An 18430-nucleotide genomic window follows, 5' to 3' on the forward strand; every position below is an offset into this window, starting at 1 on the left:
AAATGTACGCAGAGGCTCTGGGGAATAAAATGGAGGTTTTTTTTTTTTTTTTTATGTTGCACTGTATTTGCACAGCGGTTTTACAAATGCAATTTTTGGGGAAAAAATATACTATATATATATATATATATATATATATATATATATATATATATATATATATATATATATATATATATATATATATATATATATATTAATACACAATATAATACCCAAATGTTTGGTAAAATATAAAAGATAAGGTTATTCTGAGGAAATAGATGCCTAACATGTCACACTTTAAAATTGCACACGCTTGTGGAATGGCCACAGATTAAGGTACCTAAAATTCTCCATAAGCAATGTTTTAAAAGCCTTTTACAGGTTACAAGTTTAGAGTTACACATGAGGTTTGGAACTAGAACTTTTGTGCTCTAGCTATAAGATTTGCGGTGATACTGCACATGTGTTTGCACCATTTAGATATGTGTGTACAACCTATGTATGCATTCGCCTTTACGCACTAGCACAGGGGGACAGGGGCTTACTTTATTTTTTTTTTAATCTCTTATTTTTACACTCTGTATTTTTTTTTTTTTTTTTTTATAACTTTTATTGCTATCACAAAGGAAGAACAACATCCCTTGCGAGAACATGGGCAGTGACAGGCTCTCTTTACTGATACATCTGGGGTCTATACGACCCCATATCTCTTCTGCCCTTAAAAACAACTGATCAAACCAAGATTGGTTTGATCAGATGCTTTCACAGGCTGGCAGCGTCCTGTTTACATTAGACCGAAACGGGAAGTGACAAAATACTTGTTGCTTCCGGTTTCTTAGACCAGGAGAGCGGGAGAAGCCCTTCTGCCACATGTAAAAGAAATTGAGTCGCTATTTAGCCACACGCTCGGATTGTTTTTACTTTATTCAACATTGTTGGTTGAAAAGATTGATACTGGGTTTATGACTGCAGCTGAAACTCAAAGACGTAGTGGTTAAATCTGAACTTTAGGGGCAATACCATTTTTTTTTTTTTCTTTTTTTTTTTTTTAAGGTGTTTTTTTGATTCTGTAACTAAAGAAGGACTGTAATTACAAATGTGTAACGTGCACTTGGTAGAACCCTTACATAGTAAAGAGAATGGAACAAGTTTACTAGTCCATAAAAACAGAAATATCCCAACAACACACATTCATACCTTCATACATGCAACCATTAAAACTTTCAACATATACTACCCCATAAGGACATTAGAGGTCTAGAATCCCCCCATGCAGTAGATGCTCCATATAAAGCAATCTGTGATTATCAATTGTGGTATCTTGCTGAAAAATAAGATTAGAGTATATAAGTAGTGGGCCTACTGGGACAGCTGTAAAGAGAGGACACCCCCCCCCCCGGAAATCCTCTGATACATGAAGCCATGGTTGCCAGATTTTAGTGAACTTCTTAGGTCATGCCCTAATTTTGTATATCCATTTGAATTTGGGAAGGACCCCATCAACAATGTGGAAGAAGACGTGGGCGGAAAGAGGGCACACATTCTTCCAGTGCAGTAGGATGGTTTTACATGCATAAAATAATAGTATACGTAGCAATGTCCTGGCGTGAGTACGGTGAACATGGTCATTGAGTATTCCCAAAAGTCCCACTTCCAGAATGTGAGGTATCAGTAGAGGAAGTTTGTAGGGAGAATACATTTCTAATTAACCATTTAAATATCTTCTTATTTGTCCCATGCGTCTTCATCTTATCCCTTGGTGCCACAGTGCTGCATAGCAGTAATAAAAAAAAAAAAAAGAAAAGTGTCCTCTGTCATGCATTGTCCCCATTTCCACTCTCATCCCCACTGCCTCTGCAGGGCTAGGTGGGTAATGTCATCATGTCAGTTCTACTGGCAATAGATGGGGTTCAGACATGGGAGCTGGGGCACTGCATGCAGGTTCTCCCTGCCGTGCCAGGCACCCCCTCTGCATATGCTTGCCTTCTACTACTCTGCTGAGCATCTCCCCAACCAAATTTCTGTCCTTGGGTCCATTCTATTTGTGCCCTGTGATAATGTCATCAGAAAAAGACCAGCAACACAATACTGGGACAAGGACACTAGATTCTTCATAATTTTTGTAAAAATATGGATTCTGTGCAGCTACTCAATAAATGATTTTGCCCACAGGAATATTTCTTTGATTCCAAAGTCCTAACAGATGGGGAGCTGGCTCCTAATGACAGATGCTGTCGAGTGTGTGGAAAGATTGGGCATTACATGAAGGACTGTCCTAAGCGAAGGAGGTATAAATATTTTTTAAATGAATGAATACTGTATTTAAGTGTGGGCTCTGTATAAACCTGCGTAGGATTGGCATCCTGAGTGTCTAAAATAGTGTTACCATTTAATATAGTGCTTAAACAATAAGCGTGCACCCAATGATGTCAGATGTGACAAAATGTGTAGGGTGGAGCTTACACTTGAGATGTCACAAGGCTCATTGTACTCAGGAAGCTGTCTGAACGGAATCCGGGATTGCTACTTTATTGTTTAAGCGCTTTTTTTAATAGTGGTAGTGGCTTGTCATATATTTATCAATAAACTGCCTATATAGTTTTACACTATGTGGGTCTCTCCGGTGGTTGTTTGTATATTCCGGTGGTACATCTCATGATACTAGATGGAAGATCCTGGTGATTTTATATGCAGAGTTTTGGTGGCAATGCTGGTCCTTCTACAGATGGAATATTAATTCATAAAGCCTTTATGACTCTTTCTATGCAAAGGGTCCACGTGTTCTGGTAAGAGTCCTGTTTGTCTTATGTGGATGTACACTTGGGTGTTGAAAACTTCGGATTGGAAAGATCCCTTCACATCCTAACTCTCACTGGTTTGGACTTATTTGGGACTATTACTACTTTTTTCTTTTTTAATTTTTAAATTTTATGTTTTAAGATACGCTTCTTTTGCTCATCACCGTTTCTCTTTAGCACAGCAATCTAGCTCTTTATATTTTATACCATTTGTCTGATTGTTTTTTGGGAGCTGCTATTTTTTGATCTGCCAGCGCGATATCTGTGTACAACATGGGAATCAATCAGATCCAACTGTGAGTGGTTGCTCTTAGCAACCATCCTGTGTTCCTTATTTTGGTTTGTATAAGTGGGCCACTTTCAGAAGTGGGGAACAATGTTACGTGAGCTTGTATTCCGTCGTAAGTTCCAGAGAAATATGTAACAGTACAGCGACCCGAAAAGGGGGTATTGCATATACCATGTAAGCACAGAAAGTCTCAGTATCGCTTACAATGCAGGTATTGAAAAATGTGTGGAGGAGCTTCTTGCAGAAAGATTGTTACTAACAGCTCTCTGTGACCAGCAAAGGCTGTGGGGTAGAGCAGTTAGCAGTCTGTACAGGCAATCAGTAGAGTGGTGGATGCCATGTCTCTACAGCCACCCAACATTGGAGATGTGGTGGTATCTTGGCAGGGCATTGTGGGCCTTTCCATGTGGACCTACCAGGATACTGCCACTTCTGTATTCTAGAAGAATGCCCCATCCACCACTTTGCTGAGTGCCTGCATAGACTGCTACCCATATCTTGCCGCCCTTGCTTGCCTCAGGGAGCTGTCAGTAAGGGGCTTGCTTACACCAGCTGCACGGACTGCTGCTTCTCTGAAAAAAGATCAAAGTTTGGATAGCTTTTCAGAGGTGTTTGACAGATGGTGAGGTGATGAGATGTTGTCTCCTCACCTTCTGTTTTAACCCTAAATGCCACGCTACAAAGCACATGGTTGCAGGGTGGCCCAATTCACTTGAATGGGTTGCATTCAGTAGGCAGCTGTGGCTCCCAAGTGCGACAGGGGGTATATTTCTTACTGTGGCCATGATGCTTTGCGGTTTGTGTATACTCCCAGCTGCTGCCTTTGCACCCAAAGACATCTACAATTGCCTTTTTACTACTCCTAAATTGCTCCAAGTCTTTCTGTGCCACACCTTGGATTCTTCAATACCTGTATTGTAAGTGACACTGAGAATTTGAGCTTCTATGCTAAATGCAATATGCTTTTTAGGTCACTAGGCCCTGTGACTCATTTCGCTGTACTTATTTGACTGGGGACCGGCCTTGTGAGTTTGCTTTTAGGGTCGCATAACCTTCCCCACAATGTGCAATACAATGCATTTTTTTTATTTCTGCATGGTAAGTTTCTGTATTCTGTTCTTAGGATAAAAAAGAAAGAAAATGAGAAGGATGATGACAAGGACATTAAGGAGGAGGAGAGGGAACTGAGAGAGAAGAGGTGCTTCACGTGTGGCGATGTCGGACATGTGCGCAGGGACTGTCCTGAAAACAACACTGCCAGACAGAAGAACAGTATTCTAGGTAATTTTCTAAAAACCTAATACTTGCGAAGTATTGCGAAGGAGAGAGCAGAGCGATTTCACCTCTATATAAAGCGGTTTGCCTGGAGTTCTGCTTTAACAAGAAACCGTTTATAAGTTACATTTCTAACATCACTAATGTGTACTGTATTGTATAGCATAAAAATGTATTAATTTCTCAGTTCATAAGCATCAGATATATAAAAATGTAATCCTTTGATGCCTACATCACACATATGTGCAGCATCACAGAGGTGGGCCTTTTTCTGACGTGTGTGCTCTGGGAGTGCAGGCCCAGTGTGAAGACCGAGCTGTCACTGCCAGCTCTTGGTTTTGCACTGATAAATGGTTGCTGGGAGGACTGACCTAAAGAGGAACTGCAGTCTGCTCACATAATTTGTAATAAAAACATCTTTGCCATTCTAAAGCTTCCCTTTAACCACTTTAACCATATTTTACATATTATTTTATATATACTGTGATTCTATACTTGCCAAATTTACTGCAGAAATTTCCCTCCACTGAGTCTGGCTGCAGCCATTTTAACTGTGGGCAGCTGAAGCTGCTACCTGTTCACTTCCTGGGATTACACAGACAAACAGAGGAATGCCTCCAGCCCTGCAGCTCCCATTGACCCTCTTATGACTCATCCCCCTCCCTTCCTGGCAAACTCTCAAGAGATTGAAAGAGAGATGTGCATGATGTCATAAGCCTAGGCTTTTTACCAGAAATGAAACATGAAGTGTGCTGTATAAGGTATTTACTGGCAGAAAAAAAAATGATTCACTGTTCAAAGTTAAAACAACAAGGGCAGAGGATTTAATAGATGGAAAGTTGAAAAAAATGACTGAAGATCCGCTTTAAGATCACATGATTGCTGTGATCGGCTATTACAGCTGCTGGCTTTTAAAAAAAAAAAAAACGCGGAGTCCCGGTGGACTCCCGCTTTAAGGAGGATATTGTTGTTATGGCAGCAGCTAGCAGCCATAACCCCGGTATCCTCTTCTTTAACGGACGGTCCTGTACAAGATAAAAGTGGTCTCTGTGAAAGATTCTCTGCAAGATCACTTTTATCGGTGGTGGGAGAGGGGACCCTCCCTCCCGCCGCAATCCAGTGCCCTCCGCCGCTTACCGGAGCTGTCGGCAGGGGCAGAGGCGATCGCATCCTATCTTCTGTCAGGTATGGAGACAAGTGAGGGGAAGATGGCCCCCACCCATCTCAATACAATTTCTAGGCGGAAGCGACATCAAAACGTCACTTCCGCCCACCGCTCTTAAAGGGCCATTTTTTTTAAATTATTTTATTAAATTAAATTTTTTTTTTTTTTTTTTTGTTTTTATTGCATTTTAAATATGAGATCTGAGGACTTTTTGACCCCAGATCTTATATTTAAGAGGTCCTGTCATGCTTTTTTCTGTTACAAGGGATGTTTACATTCCTTGTATTAGGAATAAAAGTGACAATTTTTTTTTTTTTTTTTTTTTTTTATAAATTCTTTATTTTTATTTTTTCAAAGATCATAGATTTCACAATACAGTTCATTACACTCTCTTATATTGTCATCATAATATATTCTCTTTAACACTTATATCTTAGTGTTTTTAGTTTACACCTTAATTTCATGTGAATTCTCCTTTTTTTATTTTTACCTTTATTCCCCTCCCCTATCTAATTTATTGTCTACCCCCTTAACCCAAAAACAAAAAAAAACAAAAATAACTCTCCCAACTCTCAATTTTCAGGTTCCATAAATTTTACATCTCGCTTTCCCTGTAAACTAAATAGGGAGCACATGTCTTCCTGGTATTTCACATCTTGATCTTTCATTGCCATTGTAAGGTTTTCCATTTGTTGCATTTCTGATATATATATATATATATACTTTTTTTTTTTTTTTTGCTTTTTAAAGGTAAAGGAGAGATTTGGTGTCTTTTTAAGCCAAGAGGGCCTGTCATCCTTTCTATTACAAGAGATGTTTATATCCTTCCTTGTAATAGGAATAAAAGTGATAAAAAAAAAATATTAAAAGTAAAGTTTAAAAAAAAAAGCCCCATTCATCCGTGCTCATGCACAGAAAAGAACGCATACATAACCTGTGCTCTCACCACACATGTGAGGTATAGCCACGAATGTTAGAGCGTGAGCAATAATTCTAGCACTAGCCCTCCTATGTAACACTAAACAGGTAATCTGTAAAAAAAAATTTAATACATCTCCTATGGCGATTTTTAAGTACCGTTGTTTTTCGCCAATCCACGAGCATGCACATTTTTAAAGCGTGACATGTTAGGAATCTATGTACTTGGCGTAACATCATCTTTCCTATTTTACCATTTTACACTGGATCACTCCCCATTTGCCTCAAGAAAGGGATCCCTATTTTCATATTACAGGACATGGTCACAGAGTGCAGATATGCTACAGGGGTGGTTGGAGACATTCTGAAGGTGACATGCTGAAGGAGACATTTCAAAAGTCAGCACATAGTACTGGAAAATACTGTCAATATTTTTCCACAGCAGTTTGTGTCTCTGAGGCCCCAGCAATGCCATAATATTGTCACCTGTTCACGACTGGACTCCCCAATTATTTGCTACGCATTATGGAGAGTGAATTGAGGAAGAACATTGACTTTGGTATGACCATTATAGTTGGGTGAAAAAGTCAATTCTGTTTTGGGGTATCTTACCACTGGCATCTCCTAGTGGTATGTAAAGCCTGAATGCACTTCAGCTTTCCAACAATTCTGCAAAGGCTAAAGATATTCGGGTAGAATTGGCTTTCAATATATGTGCCAATTTTGTTGATCCAGCTTTTGTCTTTTTTAGCGTCTCAGATCCTAAGCCGCATCATGTCTCCGCAAGTAATGGCCCCTTTACAACAGCTGGAGCGTCCAACACGCACAAGGCAAGCTTCAGAATCGGTGAGTGTAAAAGTATATTTTGGAGAATAAGTGGCATGGCTGTTACTGGGTTAGCTATGAATTTTCTGTTATTATGTAGTACCTGTGTGGAGGGGCAAAGAAGGGTGGGATGTTAACCCTAACCTTTGATACTAAGTCAAGCTGCTGTGTGTCCCTTGTGCTTCAAAGGGTTGATTTGCCTAGGCTGAAATGATGTCATCAGCTAGCAGGAGGAAATATTCACTTAGTTTCCTCCATCCCCCAGCATTCAGTCTGCATCAGAGGCTGATCTGTGTCAGGACCTTGGAAATAGTCTGGAGCAGCGCAGACACTGGGAAATGCCGACCTTTGATGATGCTTTAATCTGCTTTTCTCTTTATTATTTAAAGTAGAACTAGGTAACAATTTCCCAATTTCCCTTTGGGATTAATAAAGTATTCTGTGTTCCATTATAAACCAGTGTAGCACTTAAAGTAGAACTATAGGCATGATAGTATATTTTTGCCATCTGCGTCCCATTGCGGAGATTTCCCTTTACTACTTGTCCCATAGCCAAACAGGACGCGAGAGGAAATCCCTGCTAATTAAGGGAAATCCTTGGGGACCCCTAGGTCACCAGAACAAGTATCCCTATTGGAAGATTTCCCCCCTACTGTATTACTTTTCTGGGGCACAACCCCAAATTAGGGTTTTCTTTTTTTCTTTCACTTTCAATGATCATGGTAAGAGGGTGAACCTCCTTAACGGGGGCCACAGACAACAATAAAAACTGCCAGGTGTTCTAATCCCTCTCCACTCTACCCACAACCAAAAAAAGTTTTGCCTTTAGTTATACTTTAATCATAAGTGCATCTGAACTTCGTTTTCTTTTAGGAGTGCACTTTTGTTCTCCTGTGAGCCTGCTGTCAGCTGATGTCACAGGGCCAGCCCTGGCTCTGGGAGGTTCCTGACCATATTGTCAGGCTCCACTCAGCTAGCCTGATTAACAGCTGGCTCTGCCAGAACCAGCTGCGCCTGCCTTCTCTCCTACCTAGCGATCCAGTGAGTGCTGGGGTTGCAGAGCGGAAAATCGCTGACTGTCATCGCTCTCTGCTATGAGGAGAATCAAGAACTGAGCGATCAGTGGTCATGTGATCACTTAGTTCTCTGGCTTAGAGCTGAAAGGGGACAGCTGCAGCATCACACCGATCTGTATGTGAGACTATGTTAGCTGTCTTCAGGTCGCCTCTGGGATGAAAATTGTATATCTAACTTTGTGTTGTGTCTTCCTTTTTTGCAGTCGGAATCCCATCATTCATCCTATTCTCCTCAACCATTTCAACAGAACTCCATAAACCAGTCTCAGCCCCAGCAGACAAAACTACCACAGCAAGCGTCTCAAGCACCAAATGCTCATCAGGTTCAACGGCCAATGTTTAACTTTCCACACTCTCCTCCTACTCACTTCTCTCCTCTGCACAGTCTTGGGCTTCTCCCTTTACCTCCTCAGATTCCTATTCACAACAACAACTGGCCCATCCATGGTCAGATCATCCGCACTTCTGGGAACCCTCCTCACTCTAGTGGTGTCCCCTTTCCAACACGATCTGGCAGCAGTAACACCTCAACCTCCAGTCAGAGTGCTGTTAGTCTGAATGATCCCAGCATCATCTTTGCTCAGCCTGCTGCCAGGTCTGTGGGTGTTCCGACCTCTATTCACGATGGACACCGGCACAATTCCCAAAATCCCACTTCATTGGTCAGCAATGGAAACGTGGGCGGAACAGGTAAATCTTCACTATACAAAAGATGAGCATATCTCACGACTAAGAGCATTGTTATTCTAGTCAGAATCTTAGTACCCACAGTAGTATATAGGGTCCAGATCCATGTCCTGTGGATGGATGTTTTGGTGTATTTTTAAAATGTAAAGCCCAGTTGAAGTCCTATAAATAGTTGGTAGGTCATATATATTGTACTGGCAACCTTAGTTTTTATTGTCAGTCCTCCATTTTTCTTGTTATAGTAGTTGTATAATGCTGTCTTAAAGTGGAACTCTCCAACTCAGCATTGATTATTTGTCATCATCATGCTGCTAGCATTAGTAAATACAGTGGGGAAAATATTTATTTGATCCCCTGCAGATTATGTAGCTTTTCCCACTTATAAAGAAATGAAGGGTCTATCATTTTTTTATCATAGGTGTATTTTAAATGATAGAGACAGAATATCAACCAAAAACCCAGAAAAAACACATGATACAAATTTTATAAATTGAGTTGCAGTTCAGTGAGTAAAATAAATATTTCATCCAGAGAAAAACATTACTTAGTACTTGAAGGGGGAAACCCTTGCTGGCAAGCACAGAGGCAGGGGTGTATCTGCCGCAAGGCAAGCAAGGCATTTGCCTTGGGCATCATTTTCCAGGAGGGCGGCACAGGCTGGAAGATCTGTGACGTCGGACTCGGAAGGGGGAAGACTGAGGATGCATGGATCTCTGCCTATGGAACAGAGGACGGAGCCAGGCAACCTCGGGAGTCGGCCATTGCCCCTCCTTGGTGAACAGACATCACCCTGCCTCTCCTATTGCATGGAATCCAGTAGGGGTGATGGTCTGGTAAGTGTCCCCCGTGCAAGTCAGTGGAGCTGGGTCTGGGCTCCTCCCATGATGGCGGCAAAGTCGGGCCGTTTTCTTGTGGCTACCCAGTTCACCCGTTACTCTCTCCAAGACAGACTGTGAGTGGTGATGGCTCTGCTGGTCTTTTCAGAGGGCGTCTGACCTGTGGCTGACGGCGGATTACCTGCAGCAGCACCGACTCCGCTGCTTCTGGTCCGACTCCTTTTGTTTGCCCCCGAGAGGAGAGGCTGAGCAGGGAGGGCAGCAGCACGCTGCTGCCCTGCCCCCGAGAGGAGAGGCTGAGCAGGGAGGGCAGCAGCACGCTGCTGCCCTCCCTGCTCAGCCTCTCCTCTCGGGGGCAAACGCGTCTGCTGCTGCCCCTGCAGGCTCCGTCCACATGCTGCAGCACAGACAGGTCTGGAGGTGAGGGGATGCGGGACACTGAGGGGATCTGAAGGCACATGGAGGATGGAAGGCATCTGAAGGCATGTGGAGGATGAAGGGCATTGGGGGCATCTGAAGGCACATGGAAGATTGGGGGCATTTGTAGGCACATAGAGGATTGGGGACATTTGAGGACACATGGAGGATGGAGAGACTGACTAATGGTGGCAGAGTGAGGATGGATGGAGGGACTGTTTTTTTTTTTTTTGTCCTGTCTAGGGCACAACAAAGCCAAAATACACCACTGCACAGAAGTGAGACGTTTTTTGTAGTTGGTTCCAAGGTTTCCAGGTTGCACCCATCTCAGGAGGGATTTTGGTCCACTCTTCTTTACAGATCTTCTCTAAATCCTTAAGGTTTCTTGGCTGTCGCTTGGCAACTCGAAGTTTCAGCTCCCTCCATAAATTTGTTTGATCTGGTATGCACAGATCCTCCTCCTCTTCCACTGACTCTAGAACAGGTCCGGAGTTGGCCTGCACATGCTCAGTTTGTTGTGTATTGCTAGAGAGGTTTTTTTATTTTTATTTTTTTGGGGAAAGTGGACAGTGCTGGTTGGCCCTGTGCTGATCACATGCAGACAGAGGGTTAGGGGTCCTAAATCATGATAGTTCCTGCTTATAGCTCCTAGGAGCTGTCCTAATAGAAGTCATAAGACTGCTATGTACTGCTGATGAGAAAAGGTATTTAGCAGTTTATATTTACTATAATATAATAATTGCATTTCCATGTTGTATGTGCAGTGGGTGACAAGATATAGTAATTGCAGGGTCCTGAGTTTAGTAACACTTTAAGTCATTGCATACAGCATTGCAGGAAAATTAAGGAAAATAAAAGGTATCAGACTTCAATTGGGCTTTATTGTGTATAGAAATATGCTGCACTGATTCATGTACCAAAAAACAATTCAAACCAAATTAACGTAAATCAAATTTGTGCAACATGCATACATGTGTATAATTATAATCCAAAATCCCATGAAGCCACACATCAATGCAATGAAACGTGCTGTGGCGTGGCCTGGCAGGAGCCCAGGCTGAGACTGCCATTCATTCCAATACTAGTGGGTCTGCATTGATGTGCTGCTTCATGGGATCCATCCTTTGCTCAACAGTTGTTTAGACCCGAGATGTGCTGCTTCCCTGGCCTGCACTCACAGTGGTGGACACAGGATTGCTTTCCCTGGTAGCCTGAGCGGCACACATTTTTCATTATCGGTTTACAATCCAAAATCACTATGTAGCAAGCTTTGATATAAATGCCCCTAAGCGAAATTGTGATGCAATCCACAAATTGTGATTATATTTGGTGAGAAATCCTATTTTGGGCACTCGCTCACCTTATGGATTGACACTCATCACAAAGTTTGCACCCGAAACGAAATAAGTCATACTCCATTAGACCAGCTAGACTCACCCAGGGCTCAAGCAATCCTCAGTGCTCTCATTCACTAAATCCAACAATCCTCCCCAGCTCTGGTGATAAAGCATGGATCAGTGCTCTGATCAGCAAACTGCAGTTGGAGTCTTTGCACAAGCTACCCTGCAAGCCACTGGGGCCTTGTACTGTATATTATCATTTCTAATTTTCTGATATTTCTCCTCAACAGAGCAGGGATTTCAAGGCCAGTTTGGTAAACCTCATCCCTGGGACCGTGGCAACCCCTCTCGCTACCCTCTGATTCCTGGACCATGGTCTTACAGCTTACCCCAGAACTTCTTGCAGCAGGCACCTGCTGGCTTTCATTCCAAGAACTATTTTCCTCCAGGTAATGCTAATTCTGAACCTTACACAAACATTTTCTTTTTTTTTTACCCACTTCAGCTCTGGAATGTTTTACCCCCTTCATGACCAGGTCATTTTTTTGCTATTCAGCTCTGCATTCAATTGCGCAGTCTTGCAATGCTGTATCCCAACTAAATTTTATATAATTTTTTTCACACAAATAGAGCTTTCTTTTGGTGGTGTTTGCTCGCCACTGGGTCTGCTATAAAACATATTTAATAAAAAAATAAATAAGATTCATAAATTTAGCCCAAAATGTATTCTGCTACATCTTTTGGTTAAAAACTAAATCCCAATAAGTATATATTACAAACTAGCTATAGATACTGGATTTTTTTTTTTATGCTAGTAATGGCGGTGATTATAGTGGGACTATGATAGTGCTGCGGACAATCTGACACTAACTAATGCTGGGAGATGGATCAAACTCTCACTGACCTCACCAGGGACACTAATACAGTGATGAGTGCTAATAATATACACTGTCATTGTACTAATGACACTGGCTCGGAAGGGGTTAACATCTAGGCCGATCAAAGGGTTAAATGTGTGCCCAATAATTTTTACTATAGGTAATGTGCTGATTTTACTAAGCAATGTGCCGATTTTTACTCCATGCTTTGCAGGGAAAACAAATTGGTACATCGTTGCTGCCTGTAAAGAGCGCTGTGTTATTTACCAACACAGGGCTCTTTTCTGTCATTCGCTCAGCCGATCAGGGGGTCCCAGCCATAAACCGATTGGCTTGTGCTGCAGCGAATGGCTTCCAGATGCGTGCGCAGATCCAGAAAAAAGCCAGTGCCTGTACGAGCTGACCTACCACAAGCGGGGCACAAGCGGTTTGCTGTCAGTCTCTTTGGTGTACTGCAAAATCAGACTCACTTCTGCATTGAAACCAATCAGCTTCTAACCTCAGATTGTTGTGTAAGCTTTGGCAATAAAACATGGAAGCTGATTGGTTTCTGATTTTGCGCTCTCCCAACTTTAGTAAATAAACCCCTTTGTCTCCGATTGAAATTTCCTATGCAGCTCTTAGAGCAAGCAGGTAGGCAGAAGAGACTTTTCATTTTCAGGTTGAGCTGTTGAGCTCCGTAAACTGATCAATGCTTCAAGTCATGGGTCTCCAAACCTTGGCCCTCCAGTTCTTTAGGAACTACAATTCCCATCATGCCTAGTCATGTCTGTGAATGTCTGCGTTTTAACAATGCCTCATGGGATGTATAGTTCTGCAACAGCTGGAGGGCCTTAGTTTGGAGATCCCTGCTGTAAGTTATAAGCCAGACATTGAAGAAGGTGCTTGTTTCCGGACAACTCTTGCATAGAGCAACTAGGAGCATGTTAAAGCGGGATTCCACCCTAAAGTGGAACCTCCGCTGATCGGATCCCTCCCCCCCTCCGGTGTCACAATTGACACCTTTCAGGGGGGAGGGGGGTGGAGATACCTGTCAAAGACAGGTATTTACACCCACTTCCGGGCATAGACGCCCGTGGGAGTCTACGCCATTTCCTGCCCTGCCGCGCTGTCTGCTGGGACACACACGGGTCCCAGTGACAGCGCGGAGATTTCCTATTGCGCGGCGCGACTCGCGCATGCGCAGTAGGGAACCGGGAAGTGAAGCCGATTCCCTTCACTTCCTGATTTCCTCACCTAGAATGGTGGCGGCAGTAAAGAAGAGCCGAGCGATCAATCGGCCTCGGCTGCCGGCATCGCTGGAACCCGAGACAGGTGAGTGTCCATTTATTAAAAGTCAGCAGCTGTAGTATTTATAGCTGCTGGCTTTTAATATTTTTTTTTTTTGGTGGAATCCCTCTTTAAGTGTATCATGTAGGCTTTCATTTGTCTCACTTGCCCTAGAAGTAAGCAGTGTTCATGTAAGCCTTAGCACCTACCTGACCCACATCTCATATAAAGTGGCACTGAAATCTCAGCCACCCTCATGCGTCTGCACCAATGATGTATTTTTCTGGTTTTTGTCCCTCTTGCCACGTCAGACACAGAAATCGAGGGCCAAATGGGAAAACATACAGCAATAAAAGCCAGAAAGAGGCTCTAACCTTTCCACATGCTATCCAAAAAGAAAACCTAGTATTGGTGTAAATCAGGGGTAGGCATCATCCGCACTCTAGCTGGTGCAAAACTGGTAATTTCGTCATACCTGTGGCTGTCAGATTATTTCAGTTCCTCATGGGATTTGTAGTTTTACAAAAGGTGAAGGTTACCTACCCCCATTATAGACAATGTAGCAACAGTGATCAGTCCTCCAACCTCTGGGGTGGGTGGGCAATTCAGGAAAGGTAAGTCTTGACCACATATTTTGTTTTTATTTTTCAGGTGCCTCGTTGATCCAAAATGGACCGCAGTTCTCAGTCTTATCACAGGGACACCCTCACCTAAACTCCAGCTACATCCAGCAAAAGAAGTGACATGAAATTTTACCCCTTGATATTTTAGATCTTGTTAAATAATATCTTCGCCTGACTAGACCTGAGGTTACTACCAGCCTCATGGGGAGTGAGAACTTTTAATTTGTATTATTTGTAAATACATCGGCTTTAGTTTTACTGAAATCATTCCTATGAGTGATGCTAATTTCTTTTATTTCATTGCCCCATTTTGAGGGGAGCTTTATGTTCTATTATGGGAAAATATTAAACAAAAGAGAGCTTTTTTTATTGAAATTAAGTTCCTTATTTTCTCTGTTCATAAACAGGCTGCTTTGAGCTCTCTATAAATGTATATATTTTAGTTACCAAAAGAGGATTAAAAGAAAAAAAAAAAAAAGAATGTAATTTTTTTACAAGTCTTTTATTATTTGGGTCTGATGTAGGTGCCAAAAGAACTTTTAAATCTGAAGTCTTGTCTTATTTTTGGTACCAACAAAAAGGCCATTTTATCTAAATTCTTTGACCCATGAAGTGTAAAGAGATTTTTTTTTTTTTTTTTTTTTTTTTTATTATGAAAAAAATTCTGAGCTGCAAATTTTAATTATTTCATAATTGGTTTCTTCATTTGTAATAAAATTGAGAATACCATTGAACTGGGTAGTTTGTCAGATCATCTTATTTTAATTATACTTTTTTACAGTTTGGGGTCATGTTGGTAATTATTTGGGATCAGTAAGCAAATGCTTTTTAATGATCAACTGTAGAGCGCTTCTTTGTGAAAGCAGAAACATTTGGGAAATTACAATTGTATTATTGTTTTACTTAACTACTTCATTGATCTAGGGATTCTTACCTCTTTCCATCTTGTTGGGGTTATGTGTAAAAGCATCAGCCAACATTAAAGGGACACAGCATGAGAGATTAATGGAGGTTGCCATTCATTACTGTATTAAAGAGGAAGTAAACTCTCTAATTAAAAAAAAAAAAAAAAAACCCTGCAGGAAAAGACATAATTAACTAGTATGCATAGTATACTAGCTCATTATGAATTACTTACCTGAGATCAAAACCCCCGAAGCGACCCACGTCCTCCGTCGCCGCTAGACAACAGCGCAGTCGCACTGAGAGTGCCTTTAGTGAAGGCGATCATGCCGTCACTGACGGCTCCCACGTCCATGCGCCGGAGTGACGTCATCCCTGCTCTGGCCAGTCACAGCTCCGGAGCTGAGATACCCGGAAGTCACATGCGCGTGGGAGCCATCAGTGACGGCATGATCGCCTTCACTAACTGCATGCTCAGTGCGCCTGCGCTGTTGTCTACAGCGCGCATGCGCTGTAGACATCGGTGCCCATTTTTAGGGAAATATCTCCTTAACCGTTTAGGTTAAGGAGATATTTCTTGCATCTACAGGTAAGCCTTAATCTAAGCCAGTGATGGCGAACCTTGGCACTCCAGATGTTTTGGAACTACATTTCCCATGATGCTCATGCACTCTGCGGTGTAGTGGAGCATCATGGGAAATGTAGTTCCAAAACATCTGGGGTGCCAAGGTTCACTATCACTGATCTAAGCTTACTTGTAAGTTAAACTGGTCTGTAAGGGTTTACAACCACTTTAATGTACTAATTACATTAGTAGAAGAAACTATTTGCATGGATGGATTTTAAAGGCACACATATAGGATAAAAATTTGATTTTTAATTGGATAATGTTAAAATCGTATTTTATAAAACCTAAATACATTATAATGATATATGACCCCAGGGACTCAAATAACACCTCCAAATATTCTATTCTAATCCAGCAGGATGAAATTAAAAATAACCAATAGCGGCATCCAAAAGGAATAAGTTGCTCAGACACGCCTCTCCTTCCGGGACTCTACGCATGGCTCTGCCCTCCTCTACACTTTATTATATACTGGTTGCTAAAGGCAGTGCCCCTTTGGGTTTTAGATCCTCCTTCAACTTTTGGACAACCTGTCTTACTGGATGAGCTTATAGGTCTTATTGCCAGTTTAGACTGCTGTGATAGTTTACCCCCTATCACTACAAATCCTGGCCACTATGGTTAATAACTACTGCTAGTTTGAGGCCTGTTCAGCTATTCAATTTTGTAATCTATTGGATTCTCTATTTTGTCTCATTCATACATGACCCCTATATAAAATATATTTCTTTGAAAAATTCTTGCATTATATCTATATTCTCCTGAAGAAACACAATTGTGCACGCAACATGAAGCGCGAACAGCTGTCTTGCGATCCCATATTGCGACTCAACCATTCCATGCACCTTATTCCTTTTGGATGCTGCTATTGGTTATTTCTAATTTCATCCTACTGGATTAGAATACAGAAATAGAAAACTGCGCCAACCCTATACCTAATTAAATAACAAAAAAAATAGTGTCAAAATATGTGGGTAATTATCATTAAATGATTATAGCAATCAAATAAACACCTTAAGTGCATAAAAAACACAGCAATACATAAAGAAATAAAAATATCACAAACAAAAATCCAATCATAAAAAGTTCATATGTGAGTCCAGATAAGCGTTTGTGACACCACAGTGATTCAACACGATCCAAAAGCGCATAAAGTGCCCGTCACCGTATATTGAATGCGCTTACCAGAAAATATATAAATTAGGGCGTTTGTATATAGTCGATGGGTCCCATCAAAAGATATCCTCCTTTTTTGTGGGTCAGCTCTCCATCTCCTAATAGTACTCTCCAGATATTAATATACTCCGTGGTCCCAATAGGGAGCTCAGTAATCCCCAAAAAAGAAAGGAACTCCTCTACTGCCTCTTCCAGCAACGTCTTCTCTCTACTTCCTAGAATAGAATATTTGGAGATGTTATTTGAGTCCCTGGGGTCATATATCATTATGATGTGTTTTTGTTTTATGTTTTGTAAAATATGATTTTAACCTTATCCAATTAAAAATCCAATTTTTATCCTATATGTGTGCCTATAAAGTCCATCTCTGCAAATAGTTTTTTCTATTATTTTTTTTCAATCTATATGGGGACGTTGGCACATTAGTACTTGTATGTCCACAGTGTCATCCTGTGAGGATGCACATTAAATCTCTCTAAACCTTTCTAATTACATTAGTTACTGTACTTTTCTTCTTTTTTGCTAGCTCCCTGACCATCATTCTGAAGCTTTGATTTCAGTAGGTGAAGCTACATGGGAGACCTCCATGTACAAAGGTCTTGAAAGAATAATAGGCCAACAGCCATGCTGTTAAAGCCAGTGACCATGAAGCAGGGTTGCAAACCAGGCTGAGAGAGAGAAGATCCTGACAATCCTGCAGAGCCCATTGAGGTAATCTTACAACATGTGCCTAGGCTAGACCAAAGTAATGAGGATCGCTGGAATGCCCTTCCAATCTCGATCCTGTGAAGCAGGGTCCAGGTTTTGCCAGCAGATTAAATCCAATTATCTATGAATGTACACAGCTACCTCTTTTCCTGTGTCAAGACTTCAGGTTTCTATTTGTTGATTGATGCGTTCCACTGCTGGGATGTTGTTGAATTGAATTCAGATAGGATGATGCTCCAGTAGGCAGGTCCAACACTGCAGAGAAAGCCAAATTACCCAAAGCTGCAATATATTTAATTGTTGTTTTTGATTTAAAAGTTTAGGTAAAAATGTAAAAAAAAAACGCAAGGGATGTTACCTACACACAATGCAAAGTATCCCTTGTGCAGGAGCCAACTATCATTTTGGAAATCCAAAGACCTCTGCCTCCCTTCCAAGAATGCAGACTATGCTTAACATTTTTGGAAGTGGATCTTTCATGCATCGATCCATTCTCTATTCCTAGATCACTTTTATTCATAGGAAGCTTTGGTACAGTGTAGGAGGGGGGTGGAAAGGGCACAAATAGTCAGCATTTTTAATGAGAGCCTGTCACAGGTCCAGAACTGTTAACATGAAAAGGGGCAGTAGATTT

The 18430-nt window shown here is 41.5% G+C and overlaps 1 protein-coding gene across 3 annotated transcripts in view; it reads left to right on the forward strand.

The window, feature by feature from the left end:
* The window catches only part of TUT4 (terminal uridylyl transferase 4), a 90200-nt gene extending 75085 nt beyond the window's left edge, over window positions 1–15115 (forward strand). For all 3 annotated transcript variants that reach the window (XM_077453323.1, XM_077453324.1, XM_077453325.1), the window contains exons 25-30: window positions 2158–2273; window positions 4196–4353; window positions 7182–7276; window positions 8535–9021; window positions 11902–12060; window positions 14410–15115. In XM_077453323.1, coding sequence (XP_077309449.1) covers window positions 2158–2273; window positions 4196–4353; window positions 7182–7276; window positions 8535–9021; window positions 11902–12060; window positions 14410–14501 — 1107 coding nt within the window. In that variant the 3' untranslated portion in view covers window positions 14502–15115. The remainder of the gene's footprint in view (window positions 1–2157; window positions 2274–4195; window positions 4354–7181; window positions 7277–8534; window positions 9022–11901; window positions 12061–14409) is intronic.
* Window positions 15116–18430: the final 3315 nt, after the last annotated feature.

This window comes from Lithobates pipiens, unplaced genomic scaffold (assembly GCF_037356315.1).
Source record: "Lithobates pipiens isolate NorthernLeopardFrog02 unplaced genomic scaffold, aLitPip1_a1.2 Scaffold_23, whole genome shotgun sequence".
In the NCBI taxonomy this organism is placed as follows: domain Eukaryota; kingdom Metazoa; phylum Chordata; class Amphibia; order Anura; family Ranidae; genus Lithobates; species Lithobates pipiens.